The sequence below is a fragment of the Vulpes vulpes genome, chromosome 2 (genome assembly GCF_048418805.1).
Source record: "Vulpes vulpes isolate BD-2025 chromosome 2, VulVul3, whole genome shotgun sequence".
Taxonomy (NCBI): Eukaryota; Metazoa; Chordata; class Mammalia; order Carnivora; family Canidae; genus Vulpes; species Vulpes vulpes.
In genome coordinates this window covers 141,583,802-141,598,789 of record NC_132781.1, presented here as the reverse complement: position 1 = coordinate 141,598,789, position 14,988 = coordinate 141,583,802, and the positions used below count along the sequence as shown (strand labels likewise).

Genomic DNA, 14,988 nt, shown 5'->3' with positions numbered 1-14,988 from the left:
TCAATCCTGGGTCCTGGGATCACACCCTGAGTCAAAGGCAGATGCCCAACTGCTGAGCCATCCAGGTGTTCCTATTTTTGGTCCATTTTTATAGTTGTTTAAGGTAGGAAGGCAAACCTTGTCACTGTTACTCCAGAATGTCCCGAAGTAGGAGACCTTTGGCTGACATTTTGCATTTCCATTATTTTGTTTAAAAGTTAATTTTAATGACATGATGGTTTTCTACCTTTTGGGTTAAATCATTATGAGTATTGGTATCTTGGTAGGAAGCCTCACTTGCCTATGTAGGAAATCACACACTGCTGGGGACCAGTACTGTTTCCTTCTCTTCTTTGTAATAGAGAAAGTGGTGTCCTAAGCAGAGGTGATAGAGATTTTGCCTGACATGTGGCATCATTTCTTAGAATACACAACAACTTGGCCATTGGTTTTTCTTCCACTGCGTGTGGTTTTAGGCTTATTCTTTAGCTGATGAATTCACCACCTACTCCATTCTTGGGTTGTGAATCCATAGGCTAGAATTCTTTTCTGAGAGCCAAAACTTTGCAACTGCTGAGTTGGTTGGTTTTTTGCCTGGAAAATTGTTAGGGTAAAGTTGATACTTTGGGGAGAAAAAAGCAGATTTTCAGATGAAAGCTGTTCCACCCTAAATAGTATAAAAAGGTTTTGGCTTATTATCTAAAGGCATGGGTAGAATTTGATGTATCATGAAAAAGAGAAAGAAGTTCATAAAGAGTAAAACTTAGTGATAAGTGGTGATCATAAGACTACACATAAGTAGGATAACCATGTACTCTTTTGGCTAAAGACAATCCAGGTTTACACCTGTTGTCCTGGAATAATTAACATCCCCTTTCACTCTTGGAAGTGTCATGGCTTTGATGTCTATACATATACTTTATTTATATATATACAAAGTCATCCTAGTTATAAAGAATGGTTTAAAGAATACAAAGTAGATGTTAATTCCTCAGTTATTGTTGTTCTTGAATGATGGATTTACTGTTTACTTTGTATTTTTGTTGAATAGTTTATAGTGACTAATAAATGTGTGTGTGGTTTTATTTTTTTTTTTTAATTTTTGGTATTTTTCCTACAGATGATCTCAATGCCACCCACCAACACTGTGTTTTGGCTGGTTTACCACCTCGGTTTAGTTCCACCCACCGAGTGGCAGAGGTAAGTGTAAATAAAAATGTGATTCAAACTTAATTGGATGTGACAGCAGTGGTTGAATGAGCAATTTTGCATAGAGTTTTGGAAGAGTATTTGATAGGAAAATTGCTTCCATCGAACTTGACTTTAGCCTTTATTTACTTGCTTTTTTAACTTTGAGTTGTGTTGGATACAGTTTTTAAGAGAATATTCATAGCATGGGATAAGTATATTTTGCTTCTTTGGGGTTATGTTTCTTGGAGAAGGTAAAATGCTATTGGCAGATATTGCTAGTTAGATTTTCTAAGGGGTTTATATCTGTCAAGGTCAAGGACAGGAGATGACCAGAAGCAGATGGGGGGGATTTGTACGCTTGTGCATATGCTAGCTATGACCCGGCTCTGATGGTTGAGAATTCACATTTCTCTTAACTTTTTGGTCAGGCTTCTGGTCATATGTGAATATAAATTAAGGAGAGAGTTACAGTGGTGCCAGGGAATTTCTCAGCTTCCCTGTTGTGTCCATAAACCAGACTTTACTGCTAAATTCTGCTACCACTTGCAGTGTGGCTGATGGTCAGCTGATTAGACCGGTTCAGAGTGGAAAGTTAAGAGGTGGGAAATACTTAACAGTTACTCTGGAGTACTGTGTGATCGGTTAAGCAGGGTTCCAGACAGTAGGGGAATAATCATGAAAAGGACTGCAGGTTGACCTTGAATCCAAACTTGTTATCTATGCTTTGCTTTGTAGATTGACTTTTCATTATACCACAGGGAGGACCAAGGTGGGAAGTTGAACAGAAGGGATAGTACAAAGTGGCAGGAAGCACAAGCACAAGACCGTCTCAGTCTGAGTCTATAAGGCAGTGGCATGTCTTTCGGGAATTAAATAGCTTTTCTCGTGGTCTGGTCATGTTGCTGTGGGGTAGAGAGGGCATGAGTGTCTACTAAATTAAGATGCCATCAAGCCCATGAACCACTCCTTTGTCCTCTTCCCCTTTTCTCCCTTGCCCCTTCTCTTCTATTTGCTCTTCTCCTTTTCTCCCTTGCCCTTCTCTTCCATTTGCTCATCTAAATACTTGAGTCCCTGTGACATGTTTAGCCGCACGATGGGCTTGAGAGAGAGAGCCGTCAACATCATCAATGTGACATCTGTGGACACTACCTTTGTTGAACCTTCCATTTTAACTGGGGAGCCAGGTACCAAACAAACACACAGATAATGATAAAAGAGACCTGGAAGTAAGTTCTGTTAGACAGTTGAGAAGGAAGGAGTATAAGAATGAATGAATGCATGAATGGACAAACAAATGATTGAATGAACTCTTCATTGGATGCTTTCCCTGTGCTGGGCTCTTGGCTGATTCTCAAGCCTGGGTGATTTGGGGATGTCATTGCCATTAGTAGAAATGACCGTTTAAGACATTAGGGGAAGACAGTAGTTCATTCAATTTTAAACAGGCTGAGTTAGAGCTCCCTTATGGAGCGGTCCAGCAGATAAATGCAAACAAGGGACAAAAATTCTCCTCCTCCACCTCCTGCAGTAGACATGCTTATACAGAAGCCACCAAAAGGGGCCCTCCAGAGGCCAGTTTGAACAGTATCCCTGTGGTCTGGTTCCCTTTTTTCCAGGTGGACCAATTTTATTAGAGTAGCAGTGCTTTCAAAATATGCTGAGGTTCAGCATTTTTGGCTTAAGTCACAGCTGTATTTGTGTCTTCTAAGTTTTAGGCAACAACATGGGCACTAATTAACTTTTATATAAAGAAGCAGGTATATGTAGTGATGCTGTTGAGAGAAAAACGTTATCTCAAATCTCTGTCTTTTACAGACTTTGTACTGAAGTTCAGGCTACTAATTAGACACCTCTACTATGAATGATGTGACCATCTTGCTTTCTGTATTATAGATCAGGGTCAGCACACTATGCCCCATGGACTAGCCAACTGTTTTTATAAATAAAATTTTAATTGAAACACAGCCACACGCATTTGATTCCATATAGTTTATGGCTGCTTTGGAGTTAACAATGGCAAAGCTGAATAGTTGGAACAAGACCTTAGGCCAGCAAGCCTGTAAGACTTACTATCTGGTCTTTTAAGAAAAAATGTGTTTTATGTGATCTTATGTATACAGGCTTTAATAATCACCTAAAAGTAAAAAAAAAATTTTTGAAACATCACCATTTTAATGTAACTTTTTATTTCTGTGAAAAGTAAAAAATGATAATGTTCAGTGTCAGTAAAGTTACAGTGCAACAGATACCTTCATATACTTCTAGAAGTTTTTCTAATTGATATACTTTTTGGAAAGCTATATGGGGATATGTATAAAGTACTGTAAAAATATCTTTGATCTCATAACACTGTTTGAAAACCAAACCTAGGAAATAATTAAAAAGGAGTACACACACACTCACACATGTGTAAAGATGTTTGCTTAGAGTGATTAAGAGTAGTGAAAAGTAAAAAAAAAAAAAGAGTAGTGAAAAGTTAAACAGAACTTTAGTGCCTCTAGAGTATACGACTAGTAAATTAATATCGCCCCAGTGAGCAACCACTGAAAATACTTATTTTGAATACTTAACACATAGAGAAAAACAGAATATACACTGATGTGTACATTCTGATTACAGCTGTGTAGACAAAGAATCATGTACAATAAAAACAATAAAAAAAAGGTAAGGTGACAGGATTATGGTTTTTTCTATAAATTTTTATTTCATGTTAAATCATTGTTGTAATAAAAGAGGGAAAATTTTTTTTTCTAACATGAAGGTTACATTATTATTTCCATCCAGAGAGGAGATAGGAAAAATCTATGATTTGAGGGCAGTGTTGTAGTCCTCGCTTATTTTTACTAAAAGTCCTCACTTTTATTTTATGAATGTTTTCTCCTTCATCCAGAATTAACATGGCATGTCTTATCTGTGCCACGCAAAATGATTTGTTATTTTCTGTCTCTTCAAAATACATTAGAAACAGATTGTCTTAAGGAAGTGATGTTCTGAATTTCATATTAGTTAAATCAGAGAAGAAATCTATTTAGTTTTTTTTATTACATGTGACTAGATTATATCTGATGGCTCTTGACCTTTATTGGATTTTTTTCTTTCTTGTTGGAACAGAAGAAATCTGTTCTCCTCAATATCTTTTATTAACTTAAATTTTATGTATAATTATATTTTGAATAGGTAGCCACTCAAATGGTTCAAAATGCAAAAAGTACCCAAGTTTAATATCTATTTCTTCTAAAGCAAACCAGCTCCTCTTTCCTACTAGCAACCAGTGTTATCAGCTTCTTGTTATCCTTTCTGTGATACTTAGTACATATACAAGCAAGTATTTGTTCAATTAAAAACATTTTTTGTACAAGTAGTAGTCTACATACTATTCTGCACTTTTGTTTTAGTAAGGCTTGGTAATAACTACTTAGTAGTAAGTAATTCATACCTTGGAGTAGGCAGTGATTTTTTTTAAGATATGACACCAAAAGCACAAACAACCAAAGAAAAAATAGATAATTTGGACTTTACCAAAGTGAAAAACTGTTATGCTTTAGGGGCTCCTGGATGGTGCAGTTGGTTGGGTGTCCAACTCTTGGTTTCAGCTCAGGTCATGATCTCAGAGTTGTAAGACTGAGCCTAGTGTTGGGCCATGTGCTCAGCGTGGAATCTGCTGGAGATTCTCTCTTCCATCTCCCCACCCCCCAATGCTCTCTCTCTCTCTCTCTTTCTCTCTCTAAAATAAATAAATAGGGGCACCTGAGTGGGACAGTCAGTTAAGTGTTGAACTCTTGGTTTTAGCTTAGGTTGTGATTTCAGGGTTGTGAAATCAAGCCCCGCTTGGGCTTCATGCTCAGCAACGAGTCTGCTTAAGACTCTCTCTGCCCCTCTCCCCATTCTCTCTTTCTCTGTCTCTAATAGGTAAATAAATCTTTTTAAAAAATGGATCTTAAAAAAGAAAAACTATTAGGTTTCAAAATGTTCCATCAAGAAAGTGGAAAGAGAAGTTAGAGAATGTGAGAAAGTATTTTCCCTTCACTTATGTCACAAGGTACTTGTGTGTTTAGAGTATATCAATAACTCTTACAAACTAATAATTAAAAAGATAAATAATCCAGTTTTTTAAATGATAAAAGATCTGAATAGACATGTCTGCAAAGAAGGTGTACAAGTGGCCAATAAGCACACAAAAAGATGTTTGAACATCATTAGTCATCAGGGAAATGCAAATCAAAATCACAGTGAGTTACCACTTCACATCCACTAGAGTAGCTACAGTCAAAATCACAGTAACAAGTATTCGTGAAGATGTGCAGAAATTGGAACCCTCATGCACTGCTGGAGGGAATATAAATTGGTTCAGCCACTTTGGAAAATAGTCTGATCCTTCCTAAGAATTCTACATAGTGTTACTTCATAACTCAGCAGTGCCATACCTGAGAGAAATGAAAACTTGTACATGAATATTCTTAACAGCCTGACTCATATTAGGCAAAAGGTGGGAACAAGCCAAATGATCCAGGATACAACATGGATGAACCTTGAACTACCATGCTCAGTGAAAGAAGCCAGCCATAAAAGATCACCTGTTGTATGATTTTATTTATACGAAAGGTCAAGCATAGCCAGACCAGTGGTCACAGAGAGTAGATTCGTAGTTGTCTGGAGCTGGGAAGCTTGGCAGAAAGAGACAGGTGACTGCTAAGGGGTACAGTTTGTTTTGGGGAGGTGACGAAAATGTTCTAAAATTAATTGTGGCGATTGTTGCATAACTCTGTGAATATACTAAAAACAAATAATTTCATGTTTCCAGTGTGTGACTTCTCTGACATGTGAATTATGTCTCAATAAAGTTGTTACCCGCCCTGCCAAAAAAACAGGCTTCGTTATAGGTTCTGTACAAGAGATAAAACTCTGTACGCCCAGAAAGAAAAGCATCCCCATCCCCTTACTTTTGGCTGCAAGTGCGGCTTCACTGTAGTTTATTTAACGAGCCTGCTATTAATGGGGAATTTAGGTTGTTTCCAGTCTTTTGTAATAAATGGCATTGCGATTAGTAACCTCTTACTTGGGTCACTCCATACCTGGGAAAGTAAAGGTGTGAGTAGAGCATGTTTATAGATACAACGTCATTTTAAGAGCGGTTGTAGGAGTGGTTCTGGGACAAAAGTGAGTGGTGATTCAGCTACACTTTTTGTTTTTTTCTTTGTAGCAGCTTGGAGCTGTTGGGCTCCCAGCACTCTTAGATCTTTATATTAAAATACATATTAGTCAGGCTTCTGTTTTTGGCACCATAACTTTATTTATTTTTTATTTATTTATTTATTTTTATTTATGATAGTCACAGAGAGAGAGAGAGAGGCAGAGACACAGGCAGAGGGAGAAGCAGGCTCCATGCACCGGGAGCCCGACGTGGGATTCGATCCCGGGTCTCCAGGATCGCGCCCTGGGCCAAAGGCAGGCGCCAAACCACTGCGCCACCCAGGGATCCCCACCATAACTTTATTTTTCTCAGGCTTATCCATGACACACTGTGTAAAATGGCAGTAACCATACAAATAATTTTTGTACCAGGGCATTAGCCTTCAAGGTTATTTCTAAGGGATCTGCTTAAGTTATAAATATTAAAATAAAAATACTTTGGGGATACATTTTCCTCATTGGGCCTAAAGGATATATTTATAGCCTGCTTTTTATCATTCTAGGAAATCATGTTGCCATTAAAACCAACGGATGCACACTTCCATCTGCATCCTTTTCTTTTCTGACATATAGCATTCAAAGGAGGAGTTGTCCATTTGACCTCTGTTTTGCTCCCACAGACAAAGAGAGGGATGAACTAGTTATCTGTGCCCTTGCCAATACAAAGGTACTAAGTTAGGCCTTTGAACATGCCTTGAGGGCATGAACTACATAGCTTTCATTATTTGAAGAACCTATCCTGCCAAAGACTGCAACTACTTGGTGTATGGTTTTTGCAGGAAAGGAAAATGAGTTCTTTGCTTGGTGTTTAAATTTTTTTTTTTAATTTTTTTTTATTATTATTTATTTATGAGAGTCATACAGAGAGAGAGAGAGAGAGAGAGAGGCAGAGACACAGGCAGAGGGAGAAGCAGGCTCCATGCACCGGGAGCCCGACGTGGGATTCGATCCCGGGTCTCCAGGATCGCGCCCTGGGCCAAAGGCAGGCGCCAAACCGCTGCGCCACCCGGGGATCCCTCTTTGCTTGGTGTTTATAACTTCAAATTTTTTCCCTGCCATTACTGTTCTGTTTTGTAGGCTGTTGAACCAATCAATCTGGTTACCTTTCTTTCCCATTGTTAGGTTCAGGACACTTATAATAAAGTCAGTGTCTTTGACTTCCTGGCTAATTATTTATTCATCCAAAAACTACCTTACTAAATTTCTTTTACATTTAGGACTTGGTTCTAGATGCTGTAGTATATGTAGAAAAATATATATAATAAAATATGTGTGTGTGTGTATGTGTGTATGTCTGTATGTATGTATATATGTACATTTACGTCTGCATATATGTACATGGCTTTAGCTTCAGGGAGCCTACTGTTTAGGGATATAAGGCCCACATAAGAAAATCAGCAAGAAGAGTGGCCCAGGTGAGGCCAAGCTGGCAACACAGAGCCCAGTGAGTAGGCCACTCTAGTAATTCTTAAGTTTGAATATGCACTGAGCTGTGGGGGCAACCGATGAATGTATGGAAAAGGGGCAAATGTGAACATCCTTGGGAAGTAATGTATGATGAACTTGGATTTTGCTTATAATCTCGGTTGCTGGTTCTGTTTCTGCAGTGCTCGACCGGAACCTTGGATTATATTTTACAGCGCTGCCAGCTGGCTCTGCAGAATGTCCATGATGAGGCAGACAATGGTGACGTTTCTTTGAAATCCTTTGAGCCTGTAGTTCTGAAACAAGGAGAAGAAATCCACAATGAGGTGAGACTTTCAAGAACTGGGAAGCTATGTGCAAGCTAACAAGTTGATCTGCCATAATTTTATATGAGTATGAGCCCTGAAATTCCTCAGTGAGGGACAAAGAGCAGTTTAATTACTTAGAAGAACAGCAGTAGTTGGAGTATCAGCATCTTTGTCCCAGTTCTGCAAGCCTCTCTTTCCACAGGGCAATGCAAAGTGGGCCTATAATCTGGGTACATGGAGGGATTGTGTTATAGTAGAGGAACCTTAGCAAAGGGAAGCTGAATCTTTTATAATAGGTAGTAGGTGATCCTGATCTTTGCTCCAAACAAGATACGGTCTTTATCCTTCAAGTCTGTTAGCATCCTTGCCCTTTGTTCTGGAGGGCAAACTTTATCTTCCAGGGTTGTTCACCATATCAAACATTCTTGCAATAGGAGGCTGAGATAGAGGGAAGTTAGTGCCTTGTTCACAAGACCTGCAGAAACACAGGACTCATGAAGAGTAGTCTTCCTGCAAAGACAAGTGGGAGTCATAGGTGGACCATAAGAGCAAGCAACAGTGCCTTGCTTTTTATTTGCAAAGTGAGGTGAAGTTCTGCAGTGTGTCAGAACAGCAGGTCTGGATCCCACCAGCCAATGTTTCACAAGCATTTCTATTCTCAGTAACACCCTTTCCACTTTTGCTTTATCTTTGGATTGTACATGTTGTCTATTTAATACATTTAAAAACTGAGCTCATTTTTTTTTTAAAGATGTATTTATTATTTGAGAGAGAGAGAGAGAGAGAGTGGGTGGGGAGAGAGAATCCCAAGTGTATTGTCTACTGAGCGCAGAGACCAACACAGGGCTGGATCCTAAGACCCTGAGGTCATGACCTGAGCCAAACCAAGAGTCAGATGCTTAGCCAACTGAGCCATCCAGGCACCCCATAACTCAGCTCATTTTTTATGTAAATAAGTTTCTTTGAAAAGGAAGCTTTGTATTACCAATTCAAGTAAAAGCCATTATCACTAGCCAAAAGAATAAGGAACCAGAAAAATCTCGCCAGTGAAAACAGCAGTGTTACCACCTTCCTGCAGATGCTCTTGCTGGGAGGAGGCTCTGAGCCTGAGGTTTCCATTATCCATGGGAGAAAAAGGGAAATTCACATACAACTCCATACATTTTCTAACAGTCATTGAATTTTATACTTAAAATGGATGAATTTTATTGTAAATTATATCTCAAAACAAAAAAATATTAAAAGAAAAAAGTTATTCAGGTGAGACAGAACCATTGAAGACTGTCAACAATCTGCGACTTTCTCTTTGCTAGAACTGGAAGGATTGATGGAGAATTTAGAATATAAACATGTTCTCTTTTGTCCTTTCAACAAGTAATGACTGGCTGTGTGCCTGGTACTCTTCTGTGTGCTTTAGGATATACTGGTAAGTAAAACAGTTGTTCTAGTACAGGAAGATGACAAATAATAAATTTAATGCCTCTGTTCATCAGGTTGTGTGTTAGCTAGAGAGAATTGGAAAACGTTCCCACTGACAAGATGTGCCATGAGCAGGGGCTTGAAGGAGATGAGGAGTGAGCTATCTGGATATCTGGGGAGTACGAATTTGGGCAGAAGGAGAAGCCACTGCAAAATCTGTGGGAGAATACTTGATGTTTCCAGAGTAGGTGAGGAACAATCTAGTTTGAATGGCATAAGTGGGGCTGTGAGTGACAGGACATGGGTCACAGAGGTGGTATTGGGGACCTGAGAGCAGCAGATCGGATCAGTCCTTGGAGGTCCCTGTAAGGACAACCACTTTCCAGTTGACTCAGAGGGAAATGGGGAGCTATTGAGGGGTTTGGAGCAGAAGAGAAACGGCGCTTCCACAAATGTCATATAATGTCTTCAAAGAGATAATTAGATGGGGATCCCTGAGTGGCTCAGTGGTTTAGTGCCTGCCTTCAGCCCGGGGCGTGATCCTGGAGTCCAGGGATCAGGTCCCATTCGGGCTCCCTGCATGGAGCCTACTTCTTCTGCCTGTGTCTCTGCCTCTCTGTGTCTCTCATGAATAAGTAAATAAAATCTTAAAAAAAAAAAAAAAACCCAAAGAGATATTTAGGATCTTATGAACTGTGCCACACTTGATGAAACATTGCCATAATCTGCAGAACCAAAGGCAAAGAAATTCTTCCTTTTGAGGAAATAATAATCACTTCTGATGCTCATAAGCTGCACTCAGGACTGACTTTCTTCCCTTCCTTGTGCCTGATAAGTATCCCATTTTCTCTCCTCCCTGTCCTTACTAGAGACATTGCTGATAGCTAGAACTTCAAGAAAGATAAGCGTATATGGGCCTAGTGACCTCATTGAATTAGGCTTGGGAGCAAAGTGATGTCTTTTTCCATATTTGTAGTAAAGAAATTCTAATCTGGAAATGTAGTCTCCTCAATAGACCTTGTAATGTTAGGATTTGGGCTAGCAGAATGGGTGCTCTCTTAAATACCCTTGTGGGCTATTTTTGCCTCCCCTGTCCTTCTGGTCTTCTTCTGTGACTGACATGTTTTGTTATCATTCACGAGTGGGGGAAATCTGTAAAATTCCCATGTTTATCTAACAGTAGAATATTGTCATCTGAACCCATTAGCTTCGGGAAGTGGCTGGCTGCTTTTGACATTGTATACGTTAGCCAAGTGGGATAGAGATGTGTCAGAAACTTTAGCCCCTTTAGACCGGTCTAGGGGTTGAAGGGATAGAGAGAGATCTGGAATCTAAATAGCGTGTGTGCTCATCGTGTCCATTACCCCAGTCTTTGATTCCTCAAGGCCATCCCCTGAGAGAATGAATTCCATATGTCAAGGCATATTGTCAGATACTATTCTTTCGCCATACACGGTGGCCTGGGTTGGAGTGCTGGCATGCTCACTTTCTACCGTGTCCCATTGTTAAGCAATAGCACACTTGTCCATAATAGTTCCCTTGGGTTCCTTATTGTTTGCTTTCTCCTCTTTCTTAAAAGCCATGTGCCTTTGCTGCACCAATTATGGGACGAAGCCTTTGGTTTTATGTACTGCAAGCTTTCAGGCTTTGTGGGTATAGATGTGGCTTGTTTTCCTTAGATGGTTTCTAACTAAAAGAACTTTGGGAATTTTGGGGAATAGAACTGAGTACCTTTAGCAGACATTTTTTCCTAACTTAAGATGCTTAGCAAAGATTTTTGTCCAGTTGGAAGCAGAATCTTCTTGCATGTTTTTAAATATTCTGTTTCCCTTTTTAAAACTAGCTTTGGTCTGACTAGACCTGCATCTTTTAGAGCTACTCTAAAAGGGCCTTCGGAGTGTGGCTCTCAGTACATTGGACATCAGCATCTCTCCCTGGTCTAACATCTTGCTCAGTGAAATAACTTATTCCAGTTACTACAGTGAGACATTAACCCCCGTGGGCATGTGCACACTTCTCATGAGGGAATGTGTGAGCTGAGCTGGGACCAAACCGAGAGCCCAAACTAACTTGGCAGAAGAAAAGTAGCTGTCAGTTGTTTACCTGTGAGAGGCTGGAGATGATTTACAATATATGGTGATGTAGTAGCTCATAAATATGATTTGGAACTTTGCTACTGAATGCCTAAGGTAGGTGGGTTTCTTCCCCTTCAGACTTCCAGACATTTTTAGGAGAACAATTTTCCTTGACTGATCTTTTAGACTGTTCCAGGCAAAAGTTAGTTACGAGGGTTATAAGAGATGGCTTTCTGAGTCACATTTATGAAACTGACACTGCTGTGGACATGTTTTCATATTTCTCTGATGATTCAGATGTCGCTTCAAGAACCTGCAAGGCCTCTAGGTTGTCAGTAGGCCCTGGGTAAATAAACACCTGGGGGCACTGCTTATCTTTGTATTGCAGTTGCTTAAAAGATTAAATAGCAGTGAATTTCCTTTAAAGGCATGTCCAAAATCTGGGAGTCTGGTTTAGAAGCATCACAAACTCCGAGGGCACCTCAAGAGAGTTCCTGTGTGTTGTCTCCCTGATGCTCGCATCTTGGGAGATCCGCATCACCCGTGGAGCGTTCTTGGCCTGAAGTCAGCCATTCCCTTCCTGATGGCTTGTCTCTTATTTCTGCTCCGATAGTTATGAGCTTCCTGGGGGAATAGTACCCTGGAGAAGGGATGGAGACCCTACTCCTGTCACATTTAGGACTTTATTGGTCAGTTACCATGGTTGGTCTTTGATTTTCTTTTCTTTTCATTTTTAAATCCCTGAAGAAAATCAGGCTTCCATTCTATTCTGAATCCCGACCCCTCAGCTTTTGTGCAGCATCCATCCTGCAACTTTTTCTTTCTATTTCCCACAGTTTAGGGAGGAAAAATAAAAACTTTTTTTGCTTATTTAGTTTTTTGTTTTTGGTTGTTTTTGTTTGTTTGTTTTTGTAACTTAAACTCTGAATCAAAGGGCTGAAACTATTTTTTTGCTTCCTTAATTAAGTTTAAGAAAGCAGCCAACGGCTTCTCTTGGCAGTGGGGGAAGTGGTGAGGGTGACATTTGCTTAAAATCCTGTAATGTTTCTTGCCCACAACACTGAAATGAAAAAGTCAGGTTATGGAGTTGAATAAAATGCATGCCAGTGGATTCGATGCCCAGAAAGATCATTATCTCCTGGGCAGTACTTCAGCTCATAAAATAAACCTCTGCTGGGATTGAATCCTCAGTGTTGAACTTTACTGACGGGCCTTGGTGGAAGGGGGTGGGCATGAATTGACAGGGATGTTAAAACTTTTCCTGCCATGAAAATTTTATCAGATTTTGAGATCCTAGGGAGGACAACAAATTCTAGGCCTCATGTCTTACTGAGTTTGCTTCCTTAGTATCTAGCAAGTGCCTGGCCTATAGTAGGCTGTTCATTATTCACCTGCTAATGAACACCACAAACCTATGTGGTTATTAGGTAATTATCCTTATTTATAGGTGACATAGCTATTTAGTAGTGGGGCCCTTATTCTTCCTCATGGCACTGTCTGGTTCACATGGTGGCTGGGCATCTGAGGAGGAGGATGAAGTCAGGATTTATTAAAACGGACAAGCTCTTTCTTTGCTTTCCTGTCTGATAGCAGAGTTTCCAGGTGTGCCCCTCTCCTACCTTCTGAGTTCTCATTTACTGAAATCTAGACTCATGTATACCTTGATAGGTTGAATGAACTATTTACATAGGGTACTCAATTTTCTTTCCTGGGACACCATTGTGGCTGGTGCTTACATGTTTTATCTTCAGCAATGGAAATAACCAGGCCCAAGATAGGAAGACCTTGTAAAACCTTTTCAGCTCTCCCTGACATAGGGCATGATGCCATGCTGATCGGCTGTGCCTATCACATGAACCAGTTTCACGAAAAATCTCTTAAAAACATCTTCTCTTGTAATAAATAAAGTTCAGCCTGTATCTTCAGAGAAGTTGAACTACACTTATATTCGCTCTCCCTTCAAAGTAGTCACGTTTACTTCTATTAAGAACTGTCTCTTAATATCACAGATAAGGTTCAGCAGCTATTGTCTTAATATTGTCTACATTCCTCATTTTTTTTTTTTTTTGTTTAAACAGCTTTGACTGAAATCAGTTCTACATATCAAACAAACATTTAGTTAATGTAAACTAAAACCCTTTCATATGACTGGGTGTTCTCAGGCTAGTTATTTGAGCCATTTTCACCATTGTTAAGTCTTCACAAGTTGCTTTTGTTTGCCTCATGAAAGTTCAATATGGATAAACACAAAAATTCTTTGTGGTAATAGGTAAAGATCATAATAGTTTGTCTGTGTAGGGAACCCGATTACCTCAGCAAAGTCAGGTGACCCAACATTAAGCTGTGAAAGCTCTACATTTCTTTAGAGGATAGAGGTAAAAAGACCTTGCAGGATGAATAGTGTTGTACTTTAACAGTAAAATTGGATTTTTTCAAGTTGAAGATGAGTTTTAAGGATTTGGAAAGTGAACAAAAAACAGTTTCTTACCCTTCCAGAGCTTTTACCTCAGCCTATCACTTACATACACTGGAATTATTTCAGTTGCACGGGACAGAAAACTCAGCCTGAATTGGCTTAAATAGGAAAGACTTTAGGAACAGCTTGATCAAGAGCCAGGTGGTGTCAGCAGCACCTGGTTTTTATCTTTTTATCTTGCAGTTGCTTTTTACTGTGTTGTCTCCATTTTCCCCATTCGGTGGCAGAATGGTTGTTGAATACTCTTCCTGAATCTTCTCAGTCCCCAGACTTACTGTGATTGAACGAACAGTGATTGCCCGCATACCCAATTCTGTGACTAGGGAAATGTGGTGGGCTGATTGGCTGACATTTGGATTGCACACTCTACCCCTGATACTAGGACTGGCACTGTCTCCTCAGACCTCATGGACTAGGGCTGGGGAAGGGGGTCAGTTACCAGATGAACAGTGGAATTTTGCTAGAATAGGAGGAATGCTAAGGGGGCAAATGATAACCATAATAATGACCATGGTAGGTTCATAGGACGGAAAAGCAATTATTAATGTCTTTGCTGTTTTTTCTACCTATTGTCACGTGCCCTGAGTTGAAAAGTAACAATTTGAATGGCTGTAGCTTCTTATTATGTGTCCCCACAATTAAGTGTATTGTTTTGTTCTAAGGACTGGGATTCTCACCAGTTCCTCCTAGCCTATGGTAAATTCTTTATTGATTTTAAATCTAAGAAACTTGAAATTGATTATCTCTTAATATGTGTTTCTGTGTTTTGCTCTAAACACTAACCTTTAATAAGGATGTTTAATAAAAACCTATTTCGATTATATCTTCTCTATCATACATAGTGCAGGCTGCTATATACTTTAGCATCTCAGTATTTGTGTTTTGTTTATCTGTTCTGTAAAATTTATTTTTATTAATTAATTTT

At 39.5% G+C, this 14,988-nt stretch overlaps 1 protein-coding gene across 2 annotated transcripts in view; it reads left to right on the top strand.

Moving 5' to 3' along the window:
• The window catches only part of FTO (FTO alpha-ketoglutarate dependent dioxygenase), a 378,983-nt gene that overhangs the window by 164,616 nt on the left and 199,379 nt on the right, over positions 1-14,988 (top strand). For both annotated transcript variants that reach the window (XM_026011764.2, XM_072750216.1), the window contains 2 exons: positions 1,100-1,179; positions 7,968-8,111. In XM_026011764.2, coding sequence (XP_025867549.2) covers positions 1,100-1,179; positions 7,968-8,111 — 224 coding nt within the window. The remainder of the gene's footprint in view (positions 1-1,099; positions 1,180-7,967; positions 8,112-14,988) is intronic.